The sequence below is a fragment of the Equus caballus genome, chromosome X (genome assembly GCF_041296265.1).
Source record: "Equus caballus isolate H_3958 breed thoroughbred chromosome X, TB-T2T, whole genome shotgun sequence".
NCBI classification, from domain to species: Eukaryota; Metazoa; Chordata; class Mammalia; order Perissodactyla; family Equidae; genus Equus; species Equus caballus.
Window position 1 is genome coordinate 143217904 of NC_091715.1, and position 25089 is coordinate 143242992.

General features: G+C 45.8%; 1 protein-coding gene across 2 annotated transcripts; it reads left to right on the top strand.

The window, feature by feature from the left end:
- Positions 1-9105: 9105 nt before the first annotated feature.
- LOC100063552 (melanoma-associated antigen 10) lies at positions 9106-14010 on the top strand. Of its 2 annotated transcripts, XM_070257103.1 has the most exons (4): positions 9106-9265; positions 10980-11074; positions 11906-11975; positions 12106-14010. In XM_070257103.1, exon 4 carries the CDS (start codon positions 12114-12116, stop codon positions 13218-13220), a length of 1107 nt encoding a protein of 368 aa, XP_070113204.1. In that variant the 5' UTR covers positions 9106-9265; positions 10980-11074; positions 11906-11975; positions 12106-12113; the 3' UTR covers positions 13221-14010. The 2 variants fall into 2 exon arrangements, with proteins under 2 accessions (XP_070113204.1, XP_023489824.2); XM_023634056.2 differs by lacking the exon at positions 11906-11975 and having other exon boundaries at positions 9119-9265; positions 12049-14010.
- The last annotated feature ends 11079 nt before the right edge of the window (positions 14011-25089 follow it).

Here is a 25089-nt window from a genome sequence, read left to right on the forward strand (position 1 = left end):
GGTGATAGTGAGCATCCTTGTCTTGTTACTGTTCTCAGAAGTATGATGTTCAGTTTTTCCCCATTAAGTATGATGTTGGCTGTGGATTTGTCATATACGGCCTTTATTATGTTGAGGTAATTTCCTTCTATCCCCATGTTGTTAAGAGTTTTTATCATAAATGGCTTTGGATCTTGTCAAATGCTTTCTCTGCATCTATGGAGATGATCATGTGGTTTTTACTCCTCAGTTTGTTGATGTGGTGTATCACATTGATTGATTTGTGGATGTTGAACAATCCCTGTGTCCCTGGTATAAATCCCACTTGGTCATGATGTATGATCTTTTTGATGTATTGCTGTATCAGGTTTGCCAATATTTTCTTGAGGATTTTTGCATCTATGTTCATCAGCAATATTGGCCTGTAGTTTTCCTTTTTTGTATTGTCCTTGTCAGGCTTTGCTATCAGAGTGATGTTGGCCTTGTAGAATGTGTTAGGAAGCATTCAGTCTTCCCTAATTTTTTTGGACTAGCTTGAGAAGGATAGGTATTAAGTCCTCTGAAAGTTTGGTAGAATTCCTCAGGGAAGCCAACTGGCCCTGGGCTTTTATTCTTTGGGATGCTTTTGATTACTGTTTCAATCTCTTTACTCGTGATTGGTCCATTCAGATTATCTATTTCTTCTTCATTCAGCTTTGAGAGGTTGTAAGAGTCTAAGAATTTATCCATTTTCTGTAGATTGTCCATTTTGTTGGAATATAGTTTTTCATAGTATTCTCTTATAATACCTTGTATTTCTGTGGTATCTGTTGTTATTTATTCTCTTTCATTTCTAATTTTATTTACCTGAGCTTTCTCTCCTTTTTTATTTGTAAGTCTGGCTATGGGTTTGTCAATTTTATTTATGTTCTCCAAGAACCAGCTCTTGTTTAATTGATCCTTTCTACTGCCTTTTTTATTTCAATAGCATTTATTTCTGCTCTGATTTGTATTATTTCTCTCCTTCTGCTGACTTTGGGCTTTGCTTGTTCTTCTTTTTCTAATTCAGTTAGGTGTTGTTTGATATTGCTTATTTGGGATTTTTCTTGTTTGTTAAGGCGAGCCTGTATTGCGATGAATTTCCCTCTTTTTTTCTTTTTACTTTTTATTAAGATTATGATAGTTTACAACCTTCTGAAATTTCACTTGTACATTATTGTTTGTCAGTCGTGTTGTAGATGCGCCACTTCACCCTTTGCACCCACCCCCCACCTCCCCTTTCCCCTGGTAACCACTAATCTGTCCTCTTTGTCTACATGTTTAACTTCCACATATGAATGGAGTCATACAGAGATTGTCTTTCTCTATCTGGCTTATTTCACTTAACATAATACCCTCAAGGCCCATCCATGTTGTTTTGAATGGGACGATTTTATCTTTTTTATGGCTGAGTAGTAGTCCATCATACAGAGAGAGAGAGAGAGACCATATCTTCTTTATCCAATCATCAGTTGATGGGCACTTAGGTTGCTTCCACGCCTTGGCTATTGCAAATAATGCTGCAATGAACATAGGGGTGCATGGGACTTTTGGAATTGCTGATTCCAAGTTCTTTGGATAGATACCCAGTAGTCGGATGGCTGGGTCATATGGTATTTCTATTTTTAATTTTTTGAGAAATCTCCATACTGTTTTCCATAGTGGCTGTACCAGTTTGCATTCCCACCAGTAGTGTATGAGGGATCCTTTTTCTCCACAACCTCTCCAACATTTGTCACTTTGTGTTTTGGTTATTTTTGTCATTCTAACGGGTGTAAGGTGATAGCGTAGTTTTGATTTGCATTTCCCTGATGATTAGTGATGATGAGCATCTTTTCATGTGTCTATTGGCCATCCATATATCTTCTTTGGAAAAATATCTGTTCATGTCCCCTTCCCATTTTTCTATCGGGTTGTTTGATTTTTTGTTGTTGAGTTGTGTGAGTTCTTTATGTAGTATAGAGATTAACCTTTGTCAGATATATGGCTTGCAAATATTTTTTCCCAATTGGTGGGTTGTTTGTTTGTTTCAATCCTGTTTTCCCTTGCCTTGAAGAAGCTCTTTAGTCTGATGAAGTCCCATTTGTTTATTCTTTCTATTGTTTCCCTTGTCTGAGAAGACATGGTGTCTGAAAAGATCCTTTTGATACTGATGTCAAAGAGTGTACTGCCTATATTTTCTTCTAGAAGTCTTATGGTTTCAGGTCTTATCTTTAGTGAATTTCCCTCTTAATATGGCTTTCGCTGCATCCCATAAGAGTTGGTATGGTATGTTTTCATTTTCATTTGTCTCCAGATATTTTTTTATTTCTCCTTTAATTTTGTCCATGATCCATTGCTTGTTCAATAGCATGTTGCTTAGTCTCCACATCTGTGTGCCTTTCTCAGTTTTTTTCTTGTAATTAATTTCTAGCTTTATAGCATTGTGATTGGAAAAGATACTTATTATTTCAATCTTCTTGTGCCTTGTTTCCCAACATACGGTCTATCCTTGAGAATGTTCCATGCACGTTTGAGAAGAATGTGTATTCTGCTGTTTTGGGATGGAGTGTTCTACATAAGTCTATTAAGTCCAACTGGTCTAGCTTTTCATTTAATTCCACTGTTCCCTTGTTGATTTTCTACTTAGATGATCTATCCGTTGATGTGAGTGGAGTGTTGAGGTCCCCTACTATTATTGTGGTATTATCAATATCTTCTTTTAGGTTTGTTAATAGTTGCTTTATGTACTTTGGTGCTCCTGTGTTGGGTGCATAGACATTTATAGTGTTATTTCTTCTTGATGGTGTGTCCCTCTGATCATTGTATACTGCCCCTCTTTGTCTCTCTTTACCTGTCTTATCTTGAAGTCTATTTTGTCTGATATAAGTATTGCAACACCTGTTTTCTTTTGTTTGCCATTAGCTTGGAGTATCATCTTCCATCCCTTCACTCTGAGCCTGTGTTTGTCATTGGAGCTGAGATGTGTTTCCTGGAGGCAGCATATTGTTGGATCGTGTTCTTTAATCCATCTTGCCACTCTGTGTCTTTTTATTGGAGAATTCAATCCATTTACATTTAGGGTGATTACTGATATATGGGGGCTTAATGCTGCCACTTTATCACTCATTTTCTGGTTCTCCTGCATTTACTTTGTTTTTCATCCTCTGTATTTTGGTCTACCAGTTGAATTATGTGGTTTTTTATGATGTGATTCTTTGTTTTCTCCTATTTATTATTTGTGTCTCTGGTCTGCTTTTTTGTTTAGTGGTTACCATGAGGTTTGTATTCAAAAATCTCGTGGATAAGATAGTCCATTTTCTGATGGCCTCTTACTTCCTTAGACTAAACCTATTCAGTCCCTTTCCTCTGCCCCTCCTAAGTTGTTTTCATCACATCTTATTCCATTTTATGTTGTGAGTTTGTGGTTAAGATGACAAGATTATCTTTGCTTTTGGTGTTGTCCTTACCTTTATCTTTAATGCTATACTTGAGTATTTGCTAACCTGTCCTGATTCTGTCTACCTATTTATCTCCTTACTCTGTGCTTTATAATCCCTTTCTCCCTTCTTTTTCAGGTATGAGGGCCTTCTAGAGGATTTCTTGTGGGGGGAGGGGTCTCATGGCTACAAACTCCCTTAGCTTTTGTTTGTCTCTGAAAGTTTTTATTTCTCCATCATATCTGAAGGATATTTTTGCTGGATAGAGTATTCTTGCCTGAAAGTTTTTGCCCTTCAAATATTTGAATATGCCATTCTAGTCTCTCCTAGCCTGTAAGGTTTCTGTGGAGAAATCTGCTGAAAGCCTGATGCGGGTTCCTTTGTATGTTATTTTCTTCTGCCTTGCTGCCCTTAGTATTCTTTCTTTGTCATTCATTTTCGCCAGTTTCACTACTATATGCCTTGTTGTAGGTCTTTTGACATTGAAAAATTTAGGAGATATGACAGTCTCTTCCACATGGACTTCCGTCTCCTTCACTAGGTTTTGGAAGTTCTGTGCTATTATTTTTTTGAACAAGCTTTCTGCTCTGTTCTCCTTCTCTTCTCCTTCTTGAATACCTACAATTCTTATGTTGCATTTCCTAATTGAGTTGGATATTTCTCAGAGACTTTCTTCATTTCTTTTTAGTCTTAGTTGTCTCTCCTCCTCTATCTGGAGCATTTCAACATGTCTATCTTCAATTATGACAATATGTTACTCTATGATGTCCACTTGAATGTTTAGGGAATCCAGATTTTGTTTTATTTCTTCCATTGTGCCTTTCATCTCTAACATTTCTGATTGATTCTTCTTTACAGTTTCAATTTTGTGAAGTAGCTCCTGAACTTGTTGAATTGTTTCCCTACATTCTCTTTTAACTCACTGAGTTTTTTATAACTATTTTTAATTCTTTGTCATTTAGGTTACATATTTCGGTGTCCTCAGGACTGATTTCTGGGTACTTGTCATTTTCTCTCTGGTCTGGAGATTTAATATAATGTTTGATATTGCTAGAGGGCATGGCTCTGTTTTGATGCATCCTGGTATTATTTGGTTGCAGTTACTGCCTATAGCTACTGGGTGGGGGTCACAAGCCACATATTCTGAGCCCTGTGCCTTCTGCCAAGATGCCAGGTGCTGGAGCCAGTGCTGGGTGGGTGGGAGGAGGGGCGGTTTCTACTGCGTGCTCTTGAGGTTTTCTCACTCTGCTCTCACTATCTGTTCTCCTGGGGTGTTGGCTTAATGAGGTCACCCCCCATGAAAGCTTTCACCCTGGTAGAAGTCTTCCCTCTAGGCTGCAAGGAACTTCAGGGATCCTGCGAATGAATGTCCCCTCCCCTGTTACTTCCCTCTTGAAGGCCTCCTGCGGTCCCAGTCCGCAGTCTTTAGGGGAGGAAGCAAAGTTTTCTATTACCCTGTTCCACCTCCTCTGAGGGGGCACTCCAGCCTCTCTGCCCTCCATCATATGGCTGTATGGGTCTCTCAGGTGTTTTTGTGTTGTTTGGATGTCCTCTGTTGAAGTATGAATGTCTTTTTTGCTGTATGTTGGAGGGGAGAGATTACTGGGAAAGCTCACTCCTCCATCACGCTGACATCACTCTCCCCTGGTTTTTTTTTTGTTTGTTTTTTTTTTAAAGATTTTATTTTTTTCCTTTTTCTCCCCAACCCCCCCCCCCCCAGTACATAGTTGTATATTCTTAGTTGTGGGTCCTTCTAGTTGTGGTATGTGGGACGCTGCCTCAGCGTGGTTTGATGAGTGGTGCCATGTCTGTGGCCGGGATTCGAACCAACGAAACACTGGGCCGCCTGCAGTGGAGCAGGCGAACTTAACCACTCGGCCACGGGGCCAGTCACTCCCCTGTTTTTTTTTCTCCAACAAAAGAAATTATAAGGAAAAAGAGGTGATGTGAGGGAAATTTATAGGTTTTTTTTTAAAGATTGGCACCTAAGCTAACATCTGTTGCCAATCTTTTTTTCTTCTTCTTCTCCCCAAAGCCCCCCAGTAAATAGTTGTATATTCTAGTTGTAGGTCCTTCTGGTTGTGCTATGTGGGACACCACCTCAGCATGGCTTGATGAGTGGTGCCATGTCCATGCCCAGAATCCGAACCAGCAAAACCCCAGGCCACCAAAGCGGAGCACACAAACTGAACCACTCGGCCACTGGTTTATTTTATAAATAAAAATTTATAGATTTTTAAAAGACTTGAGGAACATAATGAATAATCACAAGGTGTGGACCATCACACCTTGGTCCAGGGTGTGACAGGTTTCACACCCTGGGATTTAAATTCCTGGCTCTGCCTCTAACTTGCTGTGAGGTCTTAGGCAAGTCACTTGGCCTCTCTGGACCTCCTTTTCCCTACACATAAGCTTTCCACATTAAGGACTTATGATAAGATATGCAAAGCACTTAGAACAGGGCCAGGCACAGCTGGCCTTGTTGGTGTGGACAACCAATTCACAAATTTGGACACCAATTCAAATTTTTGAAAAAGTATAAGACCATCAAGTAAACATGAAAAATAACTGATGATATTAATGGCTTACTTAATTTTTTTGAAATGGTAATTATATTGGGTTTATGGTTTATTAAAAAAGTCCTTATCTTTTAGAAACATATATTGAATTATTTAGACATAAAATGATATGATGTCTTGGATTTGCTTCACATCATTCCAGCAGCTGAGATGCAAGCTAGATGGGGAAATAATTGGAACAAGATTGGCCATGTATTTAAGGATTTTGATTCTGAATGTCAGGTATACTGGGTTCATTATGCTATTCTCTCTACTATTGTATATGTTTTAAACTTTCTGTAAGAAAACATTTCATTGTAACTATCATGTCATTAAATTTGAAATTCTAAGTGAAACTGACCACTTTTTAGGAAAAAAAGTGAGCAAGTTAGCCCATAAAGAATCAGAAAACCTTAATCTAACGATACAAACTGAAACTGTACTCAAAGCTCAAGCTACCCTCAAATGTTCCAGGACAGGCAGTTTAGGGGGCCAATTCTACCAAATAGTCAGGGAAAACTAATCACTATCTTATGTCAACTCTTCAAAACATATAAAAAGGTGGACAATTGTTCAACTCATTCTCCCAGGCTAACTATTCTTGATTCAAAACCTATTTGTAGATATATAACAAAAAGAATATTTGTGCCAAGTTCACTCACATAGCAACAAATATCCTAGATAAATTTCTAGCATATTCAACACAGTAGTGAATTAAATTACCAAAGTCTGTATCTAAGGAATGAAAATAAGATTTAACATGAGAAAGTACTTTCAACTGTAATTCCCTATGTTAACAAATTAGAGGAAGTAAAATTAATTTGATTATATCAATGGCTAAATAAAAAATCTTTTAAAGAAATTCAAAACGAGTTCATAGTAAAAAGTTTTAGCAAACCAAGATTAGAAGAACTTCTATTTCCTAAAATAGATAGTAAACATACTTAAACGTGAAATGTTAGAAACATTCCTATTAAAGTCAGCAACTACACCTCTACCATTCATAACTACTGGAACACAAAGCCAGAGCTATGGATGTCACATAAATAAGATGTATGAATATGGAAAGTAAAGAGATAGGGTTTGGTGGCAACCTGATCACTTATTTTGAAGAGTTAAGAGAATAAGTACATAGGATATTCAAGTGAATGAGACTTCAGATAGTAAATGGAAGCTCACTATAGCAAAATCAAGAGCTCTGCCACGCAAAATCAGTAACTAATTAGAACATGTGATAGAAAATATCCTATTCACAACAGCAACAACACCCAAAATTTATCTATAAAGAAGCCAATCAAAAATATACAAGATTTATGTACTTATATATATAAAACTATAATTATACACAATAATGTATATTATACATATATATGATCTGTGTCATATATGTGGTTATATAATTTTATATATATATATCTCTATATAAATATATGTAAGTATACAAATTTATGATAGATTCAGGTAAAAGAAGTCCCAAATAAATTGGCCAGTATATCTTATTCATTAATGGAAACTAGAAAATTACAACCATGTCAATTCTGCTTAAATGATTTATAGATTTAGTGCCTTACTTGTAGCTTCCAAGATAACAACCAAGCTCAGACAGCTGACTCCTGCTCCCCAAATCAATCGTTGAAAACTACAGAAGGGGAGGGGGAGATCAACAATATCTGAACAACGAAACAGGAGAAAGCCTGGGGGGAGACTGAAGACTGTGATGAGCCCAGTACTTGTGTTTGGGTAAGGGTCTGAGTAGCAGGCAGCCAAGTTGAGAGGGGCTGGAGGCTATAAAGATGCAGATGTCAGGATGGGCAGGAGGAAAAATTTCAAACTTCTGCTCCTACTTCACTGCACACATCACAAGCAAGCCCTCAGACCACATGGGCCAGTGGCCGGGGGCAAAACATGGACAACAGGAAAGATGGGTTGATTGAGGCATTTGACTTTGGAGTTTGTGCTAATAATCACCTAAAACCATCTTAGTGGGTGAGGACTGGCTTTTCAAAAGATTCTCATTTTAATATAATGTAAAGAATAGAGAAGAGGGCCGGCCCTATGCCAAGTGGTTAAGTTTGTGAGCTCTGCTTCCAGGACCAGGGATTTGCCAGTTCCCATTCTGGGCACAGACCTAGCACTGCACATCACACCATGCTGAGGGAGCATCCCACATAGCACAAATAGAAGGACCTACAACTGGAATATACAGCTATGTACTGCAGGGGCTTTGGGGAAAAGAAAAAAAAAAGATTGGCAACAGATGTTAGCTCAAGGCCAATCTTTATGTAACAAAAAAAAAGAATAGACAAGAAACAGAATAGCAAGTATCAGAGGTAGTCATATTAGAGAAAGAGAAGGTATTCTTTCATGAAATAAGCATACACACGTATAGTCTACATATAGCTATAAAGACCTAATAGGAACATACGTGCATATACACGTGCCTAGGTGCATACTCCCGTGGCATGTCCACACACGCGTCTAGAAACACATATAAGCTACAAACCTGTTCTAGATGTAGATACAGGGCTCCCGCAGTGGGCAGACATGTACAATGTATTTCTTACTAGGAAGGAGGATAAATGAGTGAAAATCCCTGCACTGAGCACACAATGGGAGGTCACCATAAACCCGGAGGAGCATCTTGAAGCCCCCGCAGCTGCTCAGCCTCGTCAGCACAAACGCAATCCCGAAAAGAAATGGCTCGCCGAGTCCGGCTCGCTGGTGCCGAGACCCCACGGGAAGGGGGTTTCTCCCGTGAACCCCTCGGCCCTGGGCGCCGCAGCCCCCATCCAGCCCTTCCCCGGGATGGCAGCCCTTCTCGGCCAGGGTGGACGAGGACCCTCCCGAGGGAGGCCGGAGGGCTGCCCCGCCCCAGAGCACAGGCCCACAGAAGCCCTGCGCCCCTCCTGTGTGCTCTGGGGGGCCCCGGGCAGGGCTGCCAGCCGAGGGCTACCCGCTCCCTCCGCAGCCAACAGGGGGTCAGAGCCTGGGGGTGATGGGCACAGATTCAGGGTGCAGGAGCAGGGGCCCAGGCCCGGCCAGAGACAAGGAGAGGAGCAGAGGGCTGGCAGAGGGACCCCCGGATGCCTCTCTGCCCGTGCTGTCAGCTCCGGGAGACCCGTGGCCACGGTGACCGGATGTGACGTCCCCTGGCTTCCGCCTCGGAGGCCTGGGGTCGCCGAGGGCCTAGCTGAGGGAGGCCGGATTCAGGGCAGCAGAGGGAAGGAGGCCAGTCCCGGCCAGGGGCCCAGGGAGCCCCAGGAGGGAGAACACTAGACCCAGGGCGTCCAGGTCTGCCTCTGCTGTCAGCCTTGAGGGACCCTGGGGGACGGGGGATGGACAGGCTGAGCCCCCGCCCCCCTCCTCAGAGGAGCCTGCTGGGGAGGGCCCGGGGGAGGGAGCGGACTCAGGGGCAGAGGCGGGGCCAGGCCATGCTGGGGGTCAGGGAAGGAGCAGAGGGTGGCCAAGGACCCCAGGGAGTAACCCCCCACTGGCCCCTGCCATCAGCCCTGGGCGTCCCCGGGTTTAGTGGCCTGAGGTGACCTCCACAGACTTCCCGTGGGGTCTCAGGGGAGTGAGGGCCTCAGGTCCACAGAGGGAGGGTCCCGGGACCTGACAGCCTCAAGCTAAAGACCCTGAGGGAAGACAAAGGGGACCCCACAGAAACACGCCCCTGCCGTAAGCACCGGGAGGCCCTGGGGCACCATCACCAGTGGCGGCCTTTCCCGCCTTTCGCATCCTGATCTGAGAGAAACTGGGGACTCAGTCATAGGAACAGCACATGAGGGGACGGAGAGGGCGGCCTCCTGTGGCACTGCGCTCGGGCTTGGGAGGCCCCAGAGAGGGCCACCTGAGGAGGCGTGTCCAGCCTTCTGCCTCCGGAGTCTTCAGGGGGTGAGGACTGTGACTTCAGGTCAGCCGAGGGTGGGGTCCCCGGACCCCGAGAGACGACTGAGCAGACCCTCAGCCCAGGCATAGGCGACCCCAGCAGAAATCTGCCCCTGTGGTCAGTCCTGGGAGGCCAGGCAGGATGTCAGGAGGGGTGGCCCGTCCACTTCCTGCTCGGGGTCTCAGTGGCATCGTGGCCTTGGCCTGCAGGATGCTACTTCGGGTTAGCAGAAGGGAAGGTTCCAGGCCTGGCCAGGAGTAACTAGGAATACCTTGAGGACTCTGAGGGGACTCCCACCCCAGGCAGAGGGGGGCCCACTGAAATCGGCCCTGCCTCTGTCACCCCTGAAGACCCCAGGCAGGGTTGGCGGCTGGTGGTGCAGCCCACTCACCTCTGCCTCGGGCTCTGCCAGGTGAGGCCTTGTTCTGTGGGGCGACGGCGGGTCAGCAGAGGGAGCCACATCTGGTCAGCAGAGGAAGGGGTCCCGGATCTGCCCGGACTCCAGACAAGGAGCCTTTGGGAGGAACAGAGGGCATGGAGGTTCCCCCCACCCCAGAAGAGAAGGGACCTCACAGAGGCCAGCTTCCCCTGTTCTCGGCCCAGGGAGGCCCCGGGGCAGGGAGGGCTGGACGTGGCCTGCTCCGACTTCCGTCATATGGTTGGGGATGGGGGATGTCAGGGAGGTGAGGTCTTGGTCTGAGGGGCACGACAGGTCAGCCGAGGGCAGGGTCCCAGGATCTGCCTGGTGTCAGGGTGAGGAACCCCCCTGAGGACTGAGTGTACCCCCTACCTCAGCAAAGAAAGGATGGCACATAGTCCGGCTGTCCCCTGTTCTCAGCCCTGGAAGGAACAGTCAGCGGTGGTCCGAAATGGCACGCTCACTTCTAGCCAGGGCAGGAAAGTGGGGGGCCCTCAGGAGGAGAGGGCCTGGTCTAAGGGGGAGATGTCAGCTGTCCCAGACGGGGGGCCAGGAGGAAAGACGAATAACCTACAGGAGTACTGGGGGAAGTCCCACCCCAGGCTACAGGGCTGGTCCCTGCTGCCAGCCTTTTGGGATGGCGGCGGTGGGGGCAGGCGGGTGGGCGTGGATGTGCAATCTCCTCCGGTTTCTCTCAGAGGCTCAGGGAGGTGAGGACCTTGGTCTGCGAGGACGACATCAGGTCATCTGAGGAAGCACATCTGCTCAGCTGACACACATTCCAGGAGTCAAGGTGAGGACCCCGAGGGAGGAGTGAGGGTACCCCCATCGCCAGGACAAAGTGGGACCCCATGGAAATCTGGCCTGGCCCTACTGTCAGCTCTGGCACCCCCGGCAGGGCCTGTCTGGCTGAGCCCCTCCTCATTTCCAGGTCGGTGTCTCGGGAAGGGGGCAAGGGCCTCGATGTGAGGGTCTGGACTCAGGTCAGCAGAGGCAGGATCCCAGGCCCTGGCCGGGGTCATGGTGAGGGTTTGGGGACCCCCCCACACACCGGGACACGTGCAGCCCAGGCCAGCCCCACCCTGCTGTCTGCCGTGGGGACACCCGGGATCGGTGGGTGGATTCAGTCCCCCTCACTTCCTCTTCCGGTGTCTTGTCCTAAGGAGGGTGGCCTCAGGTCAACAGAGGAGTTGACCCAGGCCCTGCAGGGTGTCAAGGTGAAGACTGAGTGGACCACCCGTCCCAGGACAGATGGAACCCACAGCGTTGGGTCTCACTTCTTGTCCCTTGGTGCCTCCTGTTAGCCCCTCTGCAACTGTGGCCAGATGTGGGCCCCCTCGCTTCCTTCTACTCAGTCTTAGTGGTGCGTGGTCTTGTTCTGAGAGGTCTGCCTCAGGGCAGCAGCACGGTGGGGCCCAGGACCAGCCAGGGGAAAGGTGAGGACCCTGAGTGAGCTCAGAGGGGACCGCCCACCCCAGAGCTCTGGCGACCTCACAGAGTCCAGCCCAGCCCTCCTGTCAGACCCCACAGATCTGGAGCCCACCCCACCCCAGCCCACAGTCAGCCCCAGAACCTCGGGCTGTGCTGGGTCCTCCCTGAGGGGCCGACTCACTTCTTCCTTCAGATCCCTAGGACACAGGCCGCCCTGGACAACAGAGCCCTGTGAAGCCGAGAGTGCCCCTAAGAGGAGGCCCGTAAGTCACCTCTGTCAGAGCCGCCAAGGGTGTGTTTCTCACCTAAGGCTGCTCACACTCCCTCTCCCCCCAGGCCCGTGGGTCCCCATTGGTCGCCTCCTGCCCACGCTCCTGTCGGCTGCCCTGACAGGAGTCATCATGCCTCGTGCTCCAAAGCGACGGCGCTACATGCTTGAGGAAGGCCTTCAGTCCCAAAGCGAGACGCAGGGCCCAGTGGGTGCACTGCTTCCTGTGGCTGTGGAAGAGGATACTTCTTCGTCCTCCACCTGCTCCTCATCTTTCCCCTCCTCTTTCCCCTCCTCCTCCTCTTCCTCTTGCTATCCTCTCTTGTCGAGCACACCAGAGGAGGTTGATGATGTCGCTGGGGCCCCGAGTCCTCCCCAGAGCCCTCAGAGTGCCCGCCCCTCCCCCACTGCCATGGCCTCCCCTCCACTGAGCCAGTCTGAAGACGACAGCTCCAGCAGCCGAGGAGAGGAGGGTCCGAGCACCTCACAGGCCCTGCCATACACTGCGTCCTTTCCCAGAAACGTGATTGATGGCAAGGTGGCTGAGCTGGTGGAGTTCCTGCTTGTCAAGTATCGCACAAAGGAGCCCACCACAAAGGCGGAGATGCTGAATACGGTCCTCAGAGATCACCAGGACCACTTCCCTGTGATCTTCAGTGAAGCCTCTGAGCGCATGAACCTCATCTTTGGCGTTGACGTGAAGGAAGTGGACCCCAGCGACCACGCCTATGTCCTGGTCACCACCCTAGGCCTCACCTACAATGGGATGCTGAGCGATGAGCAGAGCATGCCCAATACCGGCCTCCTGGTGATGCTCCTGGGCGTCATCCTCCTGCAGGGCGACTGTGCCCCCGAGGAGGACGTCTGGGAAGCACTGAGTGTCATGGGGGTGCATGCCGGGAGGGAGCACTTCATCTACGGGGAGCCCAGGGAGCTTATCACTAAAGTTTGGGTGCAGGAGCAGTACGTGGAGTACCGGCAGGTGCCCAACAGCGATCCTGCTCGCTACGAGTTCCTGTGGGGTCCCAGGGCCCACGCTGAAACCAGCAAGATGAGTCTCCTGGAGTTTTTGGCCAGTGCCATTGGGAGTGACCCCAGGTCCTTCCCAGTGTCGTATGAGGAAGCTTTGAGAGATCAGGAAGAGAGAGTTCAGGCCAGAATTGCCAGCACGGATAATGCTACTGACACGGCCAGTGCAAGTTGTAGTACCGTGCCCAGTAGCTCCTCCTGCCCTGAGTGAAGTCTAAAGCAGATTCTTCACTCTGTGTTTTAGGAAGGCAGTCAATGATCTAAGCAGTGGAGGGTCAGGCTGGGGCTGAGGGTATTATAGGGCATAACAGCTTTGTGTTCCTTTTCCATAGGGGTGACTTTGAAATGTATCATCTTCTTTTTCTTTCTGCTTTTCTTCTTCTTTGTGGTGAGGAAGATTGGCCCTGAACTAACATCTTTTGGCAATCTTCCTCTTTTTGCTTGAGGAAGATTGTCCCTTAGCTAAGATCTATGCCAGTCTTCCTCTATCTTTTGTACGTGGGACGCCACCACAGCATGGCTTGATTAGCAGCACATAGGTCGTGCCAGGGATCCAAACCCATGAAAACTGGGCCACCAAAGTGGAGGACACTAACTGAACCGCTACACCACCCGGCGGGCCCCTCTTCTTTTATTTTTTACATTTTAAAATGTTGTTACTTTTAATTGAACATGTGTTAGCTTCCAAATCTAAGTTTATGAATGACATTGGTCACACATTTATTGCTATTTATCCAGTTTAAAAGAAAGTTTTGCCATTTTGTGAAAAAATAAAAGAGGAATACCTTCTGTTTTATTTCTTCTGTAACAAGATAACTTGACATTGGAATAGGAATTTCACTGGAAATGTGAAAGAACTTAGCAGTAAAAGAGAAAAAATTTAAATGGTTCCTTTTTGAATTATCATTTTTAGACTATCATTGTGTAAAATGAAGAGATATATACCAAGATTTTCTTAACTTATCCAAGAATGTAGAAGAAATTAAATAGCAGCAAATCAACTCTCTGCTCACTGGCTCATTTCGTCCCCAGACATTTGCTGAGCCTCTGCTCTCTGGTGGCTCTGTGTCAGCTGTGGGGACACGAGGGTAAGCAGGGCCCCCTCACAACCATAGAATGAGAGTCTAGGAGCCGCAGTCCTAGAAGGAAAATGGTGAGGTGTCCCCTCCAGGACAAGTCAAAGAAGGTGGGAGGTGGTGCGGCCCGAGGAGAGCGGGCTCACGTGTAAACGCCCCGAGCCAGGGCAGTGTGGGGCTTCAGGAAACTGTGATTCCTTCTGTGGGAGTTGGTTGTCATGAAGCTTGGTGGTGGCAATGGCCAGACTCACAGTGTGTCTTAGGGCTGAGGGGCAAGTCTGAACTGGAAAATTTCTCTGAAGAGTTTCTTAGGGATCACAGGTAACCAGAGAGAAATCTCCACCTGGGCAGGAAGGGAAGGTGTCCTGGGCTCTTGTCGCATTGCCGTTGAACACAGTGAAGAACGTGGTGTTTGACAGCCATCATCTCCAAGGATTTCCTGAGAAATACGGTGACATTCCTTTGAAGTGATGCCCAGAAGTCAGTGGCCTGGCACTCCTCTCCCAGGCCTGGGAGAACCAGAGCCCACAGCATAAATTAGGTGTTAATCTTAATTGAGTTTAATTGGCCAATTGTAATCAAGGGCTAGATTTTGGTGGGGTGAAATGAAAGGAAGTAGTGGTCTGGATGAAGAGCAGCTTGGAGGGAGGCAAGGAGTCGGTCCTTGACTCTGTTTCTAGGAGCTCTGTGTTCCATCCAGCTGGGAAGACTCCCCCACCCCCGAATTTTCACATATATCCTCTAGCTGGGAAGATTTACTGAGTTTTATTTATGAAACATCCTTTTTGGCTGATTAGCTATTCCATGTCCTCTTAAGCTACATATTCTCTGATATGACCTGGATAACAAACAAGCAAAATTCCAGAGGAGAGAGTGGAAAATCTGGGATCAAAACAATGCTAGAGGGGCTGGCCCGGTGGCATAGTGGTTAAGCTCTCACACTCTGCTTCTGCGGCCCAGGATTCCCAGCTTTGGATCCTGGGTGCGGACCTATGGACCACTCATCAAGTTATGCTGTGGCAGCATCCCACATACAACATAGAGGAAGATGGGCACAGATGTTAGCTCAGGGCCAATCTTCCTCAGCAAAAAGAAAAATAATCCTAGAAATAAGTGCCAGTCCTCAAAGATCCCATATATACCAGGCACTGTGCCAGATGTTTTCCACACATCCCATCCATTCCTGCAGTCCTACAAGAAGGGCTCACCAACCCACTGCCTTCAAGGGGAAGAGCCAGAGACTCACAGCACTTGCTAACTTTCCCAGGATCACATGGCTAGTAAGCGACAGACAGATTAGACCCCTGTCCAGATTCATCTAGAGCCCATGCTGTTCCCACCCATCCCAGCCTCTGGCCCCCCTTCTGACTCATCATTCATTTCTCTTCTCAGTTATCCATGATGTCTCTCAGGTGACAAAATTAGGACCCTGAGGCCCGGTTAGTGAAAACAGGCCTAAAGAAGGAAGGCAACAATGAGAATCAAATACAATTTGGGGATGGTCCCAGGCTTGTTGAGAGCTGACTCCAGGTCTCGCCATTTCTGTCCAGTCCCAGCTCTTTCTGGTGTGACAGCACCCTTCCCCTGGTCTTCCCCCGTGTGTCCTCCCATCCAACTCTGGAACCTGTTGGCTGACATACTCGTCACTGCTGCCTCCTCTGGAGGCTACACAGGACCTCCTGCCCTCCCCCTGACACAGAGCATTCCTACTCCCTGCAGGGGTCCCTGGGCCCTCCCATAGCTCACCCTCGATCCTGTCGGAGAGGCACAGCCGCTTTCATGGAAAAGGTTACTCTGGACTGTGACATTTAGACACCTGGTTATCCCTCCCTGGGAGCCTTCGACACACTTGCTGTTTGCCAAATGGGCTGTGAGTAGAGTCTGATGGTGCCTATAATCTACTGGGGCCTGGGATACAACCCTGAAGTTACATAGAGGGTTTGAGAAGCCATCCTGGTGTTTGCAGTAGGACTTTAACAGGCTCCTTATTTGATGCTGGGAACTGAACACATACACAGATGAAAGAGCTGATTAAAGTGGTCAGAAACTAACGCCTCATCACAAGCAGTAGATGAGGAGGAATCATCCACTGAAGCCAAATTCCTGTGAACCCTGGAATCCTCCTAGGAGGTGAGAAATGGTTCCCTTGTGAACGTGTTAGGTCAAATTTACAAAGAAAAAACAACCATTCTCCCACTGTCTCTGGTCTGGTACCTGCCACACAGGAAAGTCCTGGCTTTCAGTGAGCCTGAGGTCACGCTGTTCAGGGAAGTTCAGTCCTGTTGAGGGTAGCCAAGACTCACAGGCTAAGATTTCACCCCTGCATCAGAAGGAAGCCTACTGAGATTATAGATGGTATTGCAAAGGGAGTGCAGAAAAAGCCATAGAGCGAAGAAGGCGACCCTACCTGCTGAGATTGACAGGATCCTCTTACAATGAGATGTGGTTCTGTATTTGAGAGCATCTGTTGCATAGTAGGCACTTAACACTTCAGAGAATTTGAAGGCAAATGTGACCTCAGAAACTCACCCACACAATGAACACGGATGTTGTCATAACAAGTTATAATGGTTGCTTTATGTTGGGCACCTACTGTGTAACATGGCATCCTGTAGAGTGCTCACCCATATATTGTCTAGCTGTCTTTCCTGGACACAGGAGACACTACATTGCCAGGCCACTTGTAGTTACAGAGGGTCATGTGACGACCCTTTGCCAGGGAGACCTGAGCAGAAACATTGTTTGTCACATCCAGGCATTTGAGAGCCAGTATGCCGGTTCCATGCTTTCTCCCTCGATTCACCAGTAAACATAGTGACCCCGTACTGAGATGGTGGAACCACAAGATGGAAGCAGCCTGGATCCCTGGGTCACCTAGAGGGGAAGGCCCCTCGCAAACCATGTCAGAATTTATGTGCACAACAAATACACTTTCCTGTGTTAGCCTTTCAATGTCAGGGTTGGTCTGTTGTATCAACTAGCAGTTGCTTTGACACAGCTACTTTTCTATTGTGAGCTTTATATAAATCTTTTAATTGCAAAGGTAGTAGTGAATGTGTTCCTATTGCTAAAAATTCTAAAAATACAGATAAATCACAGCATTCCCTTTTCAAAGTTTCTCCACAATCCAGCCTCCTGCTCAGAGGTCACCACAGTTAAAAGTCTAGTGTGTGTTATTTTAAAGCCATCCGTGGTCTTTTCCATAGACAGATAGATATGCTATGAAAACATATTGTTTTATTCCACGTCCATAGGGTCTGATGTACATATTGATCTGCCTCTTGCCTCTGTCACTTGATAAAAAGGATGGAGGGTCTTCCCCTGGCAGCACATGCAGATCGACTTCACTTTTGAAACTGCTCCCTGGAAGCTAAAGTATGTATGTACCACAACCAATTACATAATTTCTCCCTGACAGAGGGCTGTTTTCCCTTTGTTGTATGATTAATGAAATGAAATCAACAACTTTGAATAGGAATTCTTGGGTAGACGTGAATGTTTGCTAAGAAGATAAGCATACTAACATAGACATTGCTTAGAGTGGAAAGGGCGTGACTAGTTTAATATTTTACCAAAACTTCTCAAATTTTACTCCCAAAATGCTGTACTGATTTGTATTCTCATAAAAATCACAAGTGATTTAACATTCTGAAATGTCAATAAGCCATTTTCCCTTTACTTTGAGAAGGAAGGATTTGGTCAGAATGACCAGGAGCCAGGGATGGGGACCAGACAGGACACCCTCAGCTAGTGAGGGGCATTGAGAGCATCCCATGGAGAGCGAGTGCCAGAGTCCAGGAGAGAGACCAAGTACAAAACCAAGTCCAGGGAGCCCCGGCCAGGCTGGCAGTCAGGGCCCTGTGTCCAGAGTTCAGTGTAGGGGGAAAGGGACCTGAAGGAGAGAAGGTGGGGAGAGGGAGGGGTTCAGGACAAGGAACACGAGGAGGCGGGGGAAGTCTCTGAATCATCCTCACCAGCTGGAGGTTACAGAGTGGTCTGAGTGGGCAGGTCTACTGGATGAATGGGCCAGTGGCACCCAGACCCCCCACTAACTTAGAGTCCCCCTACCTCTCTCAGGAAGAGTACCCCTGGCTCCCTGCATCATTCGGGTGAGCTTCATCTCTTGACTACTCGAGTGGTCCAGAGCACTCTTGCCAGGGTCCCAGGGCAGGGAGCTGTCATGAAGCCTGCTGGGGGCTGGGGACTTTCCCCATGGGTGCAGTGCAGCCATACATAGAGGTTGGGGCTTTGTGAGTGAGTGGGGTTGGTGACTGAGGACCGAAAGCTGAGAGAGGCCAGGAATAACCATGAGCAGTGTAAGGGAGTGTGCAGCTGCAAGGAGGGTGAAATTGGAAAGGGCAAGGGGGGGACTCATCACCTCAGACTCTGCAGATGAAGGGCTGGGTGTGGACAGGTGTTAAAAAACTGTCCAGATGGTGCCCCTGGCTCAGACTGCCTCCTGGGGTTTCTGAGTTCTCGGCACACCAGGGGCAGGTGTCCTGTGGCTATGACTGCGGCCCTACATTGCCACCAGGTACTGTCTGTGATGGAGGACTGGCCCCAGGTGCAGACGATTGCAGGGTGGTTGGAAAACCCGTGGAGGTGGCACCCTTCCTCGTTAAACTGATGGGGACGTGTGCAGGGCAATGCAGGAAGCGCTGTGGACCATCCTGTTGAGAGCATCCCCACCTCTAAGATGGTGTTTGGGCCTGGGGAGGACACGTCCATAAGGACACTCCCAGTAAGCGTTTCCCGTGGGAATTCTGAAGTTACGTGAGCAGTTGCGCACTTTGTGCTCATTCCATGGAGGCAGGAGGCTCAGGCAAGGAGCAGGCTGCACGTTGTAAATCAGCAAATGGGACCCTCCAGTAATTATTCCTCTGGTTGGTGGGTTTCTGGTTGAGTACAGGCATATATGTACATGCCATCTCGAGTTACTTTTAACACTCTGCTCCTGGCATCCTTGTCAAGGCTGAGCATACATCCACCAACACGCAGACACGTACTTCCTCGAGCCTTGGTTTGGGCAGCTGGCAGCTCTGCAGGCACTAAAGTTGCTCAGGACAAATGGAGCAAGGGGCTGGAGGCAACCTTGGGCCCAGGGACCTGGACGCTAGGATTCCATGAATCCATCCTATCCCTTTACATCTGACTGGAAAACCTCCATGATGCATCCCGGATCTAACTGGGAGACCTTGGTTGTCAAAATTTTAGAGGTGGAACCAGCTCTTCCAGCTGAAGCCTCCCACGCAAATCCACCCCATGAACAGGAGGAAAGCACAGTAGTCTGGTTGAGTTGAGGACTATGAACCCAGAGTCCTGTGCACTCAGCACCCTTTCTTCCCCCTTGGGGCAGTGGGTCCTGACACTCAACCACAGAACTCTAGGCTGCTCTTTGAGCACAGTTGGGAAAGTTCTTTGCTAGAAGAATATCCTTTAGGCATGGACTTCGTTATGCTCCTGCACAGGTATACAGATGTAGACTCCTGGGTCCGGTGTTTTCTTGGTGAACATCTCTGCCATACGTGTCTTCACTGCAAGCATTTTCACCGCAAAACTAATTGGCCACAAGGCAATTTTGCTGTAAAATATTAAAAAAATAACTGGTTGACAGTTTCTTTGTTTTGGTTTCATTTCTCCATTGATCAATCAACTGCTGTAAAGATTAAAAAGATAACTGGTTGACAGTTTAGTGGGTTTTTTAAACATTATTTTATTCTTTTTCTTTTTGGTGACGGAGATTGGCCCTGAGCTAACATCCCTTTCCAATCGTCCTCTTTTTGCTTGAAGAAGATTGACACTGAGCTAGCATCTGTGCCAATCTTCATCTATTTTGTACGTGGGATGCTGCCACAGCATGGCTTGATGAGCAGTGTGTAGGTCTGCACCTGGGATCCAAACCTGCAAACCCCAGGCTGCTGAAGCAGAGCATGTGAACTTAACCACTATGCCACAGGGCCGGCCCTTAGTTTTTTAAATTTGTTTGGTTTTTGGTTTTTTTCGTCAGTTGGGTTTTATTTCCCCATTGACAAAGTTCTTGCAGTTACTCTCATTTTTATAGGATATAAACCTTAGCTAGCCCTCATAATGGTCTATACAGTGAGGAGAAGATGTGGTGGTGGCAGTGGTCTGAAAATAGTGAGCATTTCTTCCAGTTAGCAGCATTTTATTGATGGCTTTACTGAGCTGACAGATGACAATGATTTGCCCCAAGAGTTGGTTTCTTATTTTGAAACACACTGCATTGGAGGAGAAAAAGAGGGCCGAGGGCCTCCTCTTTGAGGGCTCAGAGTCGAACCCACGTTTCCCATGGAAGGAAGACAAGTGCTTATTTGGGTACATTCCACACAAAAAATAAAGTCAGTTCTTTGTGCAGTATTGCCATGAATCTACATACACACATTGTAAATGTATTCAAATATTTTGTATTTCGCTGTGAAATCTTTTTAATTTTATTATTCATTTTATCATGTTTCATTATGCCCTTAAAAAGGGCATGCCCATTATGCCCATTAAAATTAATGTCCCACTTTTATTTTTTGTGATTTTATCTTTTACGGGAACATTGCCGTGCGGCCACTTAGTTATGTGGCGAAAATGCTTGCGGCAAAGATGCTTGCGGTGAGAGCATCTAGGCCTGTGGACTTGCTTCTGTCCAATGCGCTGAATGCCAGTTTTGCTTCCTGACTTTCCAGCGCTGCCAACAACTTGTGGCCCCCAACTTCTGCATCCCAAGCATACTTTACCATCTCATTTCTTGTTTCCCCAAGTCCTCATTGCCCACCAGCCCTGAACTAGATACACGGTCACGCACTGTCCTCCTACGTACTCACCTGTTCTCTATTCTCAGCATGGGACTGCCTATTCTCCCTCCAATCCACCATCTCGCTTAGGATTTTGCACAGGCTCTTCCCTCCTGCTCACCCCAATCCCTGCCTCTATCCTCCTAGGCCTGGGCCTGCTTCAAACTTTCCTCTGGGAGAGAGGTCTCTCCCTTGACCTGGTAGCCTCTCAGCACCGAGTAACGTGTAGGCCCTCTCTGTCTTTCCACTCGTGCTCCCTTCTTGTGAAATTATTCACAGGTCATGTTCAGATGCCCTCAACAAGAACAGGAACTTGGCTCATTTTACTTTTTCCTGTTGCCTCTGCTCCCAACATGGCACGTAATCCCTTTGACTGATGTTCAGATTCCCTAATCATAACCAAAATCTGTGCGGTAGGCTGAATAATACCCCGCTAAAGATACCCATCTCCTTATCTCTAGAACCTGTGGATGTTACCTTATATGGCAAAAGGGACTTTGCAGATGTAATGAAATTAAGGATCATGCGATATGGAGATTATTCTGGATTATGTGGATGGGCCTTACATGTAATCATAAGATTCCTTTTAAGAGGGAAACAAAAGGATATTTGAAAAAGAGGAGAAGAAGGCATTGTGACTACTAAAACAAAGATCGGAGTGATGTGGCTACAAGTTGAGGAATACTGGCAGGCTTCGAGATGGAAGGAACCAGTCCCGCAGATTTTAGTGCTGTGAGACTCAACTTGGACTTCTGAGCTCTAGAACTGTCAGAGAATAAATTTGTGTTCTTTTAAGCCATGATAATTTTGGTAATTTGTTACAGTGCCAGCAGGGAATAAATACAGTCTATTAAAGCTGTGTAGCTTAACCCCCTTTAAGAACACAGTTGAAGTGGTTCCTGTAAGAGTTAACTGGGACACAGTTAAGTTACTTGAAAACAGTATGATCCTTTTGGGTCTTGCTTTAAACTTTCTTAAGCGAGATGAGACCAGTGTTTAATATATGGTCAACATTTCTTTTTTTTTTAAGATTGGCCCTGAGCTAACATCTTTTACCAATCTTCCTCATTTTTTTTCTTCTTCTCCCCAAAGCCCCCCAGTACATAGTTGTATATTCTAGTCGTAGGTCCTTCCAGTTCTGCTATGTGGGACGCCGCCTCAGCATGGTCTGATGAGCGATACTAGGTCCGCACCCAGGATACAACCAGTGAAACCCTGGGCTGCCGAAGCCGAGCACGCGAACTTGACCACTCAGCCATGGGGCCAGCCCCTGGCCATCATTTCTTAATTACTAAGGCAGAACCCTTCTGAGTACTCTAACCACTGTACTATGTACCGTGAATGATGAGGTTTCCCATTCTAACTATTGGGAACAGGAATGTGCTCAGCCCTCTGTGAGCTCAGCAGATCTCTCTATGCACCTTTCTCCTCTCCAGCATTCTGTACCGCAAGCTCTAGCCGCCTTGGCCTCCCTGCTCTTCCAGCTCCACCTCCTCCACACAAGGAGACAATCGGGCTCCCCCACTGTGCACTGTGGTATTCAATCTCTCTTCTGGAAGTAAGCTGGGGGCAATTATAGGGCTCACCTCATTTGTTTTCCGTCTATCAGAAATCACTGCTTTTGTTGCCTAATGTCAATAAATTGAAAAGTTTTGTTTCATATATTTTGTCTGTTTTTTAGTTGTTTCAGGTAGTTATGTAAATTTGGTCCCTATTACTTCATCCAGGCCAGAAGCAGAAGCCCTGTACACAAAATTTAAAAGCTAACTTATCTATGCATAACAAATGTCTCAACATTTCACACATTCAAATTAAAACCAGAATTGAAAGACTGCAGAACACGCAAACACACACACATATTTATATGTCCACGTAGACACACATACAACTGGGAGAGCATACAGCAAAACAGCAACAATGTTTTTCTCTTGCTAGTGGAAATATAGCTTATTTACTTATTTATGCTTTCAATATTTTCTAACCTTTCTGAAACACATATGAATTCCCTTCATAATTATAAAATATTATAAATATTTTAAGTGTGATTTAAGCTACCAAAAATAAACATACAATCTCTGGATGGTTTGTTTCCCATGTTGATCAACCTCTTGCTGGATTCTATTCAGCCTTGGGTGTGCTTACCACTAGTTAACTAGAAAGAAACAGAAACCTTTGAATTGCAGTAAGAAGGCTACATGGAGTCACCCAACTTCTTTCAGACTTTCAGGTACAATGCTACACAGATAAGAATCTATCTCATTTATGAAGCTCTCCCTCCATAAAAACTATTAACAAATATTTTAAAAGAATCATCTTTATATTTAGACCATATTCCACATGACACGATTAAATGCAATATTTATATAAAGGACTGTGTGTAGGCAATCTTGGCAAGAGGAATTATAATGATCACATTCAGTTTTATGAATGTTATTATGTCTTTTTCCCAAGCTCATAATAAACAAATTAAGCTATTTTTTAAAAACGTGCTTCGGTCAATACTGCCGTGAGTTCCCAGTATTGCCTGAAAATGCAGTGCTATTTAAATTCTCCTTGATTTTCATTGGAACAGTGCAAGATTTTCATAAGACTGATTGGCAATTTCCTTGATAGGCAATTATACAACACATAGTTTTGTAAGTTAACACATGATTATCTTTCACAAAGTAAATACTATGTACAAAGAACTGTAATTCATGATTTTTTTTAAAGTTTCTTCTCTACTGTAGGGGTTATGTGCTTGATTGTTTGCTATATCTCACATACTTATCTTCTGCAGTCAAAATTCCTCCATCTTAAAATTTTAATGCTCACACCATCCTAACAAAGTCATTAATAGTCTCTCACACTGATAAGATTCTGTATTGTTTGAGCCTCAGGAATTTTCTCACCACCGTATTATTAGTTGCTTTTTTTAAAAAAATTATTTTATTGAGGTCATATTGGTTTATAACATTGTGTGATTTCAGGTGTACATTATTATTTATCAGTTTCTATATAGACTGCATCGTGCTCACCATCAATACTCTAGTTTTTATCTGTCACCATACATACGTGCCCCTTCACCCCTTTCACCCACCCCCACACCCATTTCCCCTCTTGTAACCACTAATCTGTTCTCTTTATCCATGTATTTGTTTATCTTCCACATATGAGTGAAATCATATGGTGTTTGTCGTTCTCTGTCTGGCTTATTTTGCTTAACATAATACCCTCAAGGTCCATCCATGTTGTTGCAAATGGGAAGATTTTGGTTTTTTATGGCTGAGTAGTATTCCATTGCATATACACCACATCTTCTTTATCCATTCATCAAGTGATGGACACTTGGGTTGCTTCCACATCTTGGCTGTTGTGAATAATGCTACAATGAACATAGGAGTGCATAAGTCTCTTTGTGTTGTTGATTTCATGTTCCTTGGATAAATTTCCAGTAGTAGGATGGCTGGATCATATGGTATTTCTATTTTTGATTTTTTTGAAAAATCTCCATACTGTTTTCCATAGTGGCTGCACCAGTTTGCATTCCTATCAGCAGTATACGAGGGTTTCCTTTTCTTCACATCCTCTCCAACATTTATTATTTTACATCTTGTTAATTATAGCCATTCTGACAGGTGTAAGGTGATATCTCATTGTAGTTTTGATTTGCATTTCCCTAATAACTAATGATGTTGAATATCTTTTCACGTGCCTGTTGACCATCTGTATATCTTCTTTGGAAAAATGTCTGTTCATATCCTCTGCCCTTTTTTGATTGGGTTGTCTGTTTTCTTGTTGTTGAGTTGTATGAGTTCTTTATATATTTTGGAAATTAACCCCTTGTTGGATATATGATTAGCAAATATTTTCTCCCAGTTGGTGGGTTGTCTTTTCGTTTTGTTCAGGGTTTCCTTTGCCTTGCAGAAGCTCTTTAGTCTGATGAAGACCTACTTGTTTATTTTTCCTTTTGTTTCCCTGGCCTGGGTAGACACAGTATTTGAAAAGATGCTGCTAAGACCAATGTCAAAAAGTGTACTGCCTCTATTGTCTTCTACGAGTTTTATGGCTTCACATTCTACCTTCAAGTCTTTAATCCATTTTGAGTTAATTTTTGTGTATAGTGTAAGATAATGGTCTATTTTCATTCTTTTGCATGTGGCTGTCCAGTTTTCCCAAAACCATTTATTGAAGAGACTCTCCTTTCTCCATTGTATCTTCT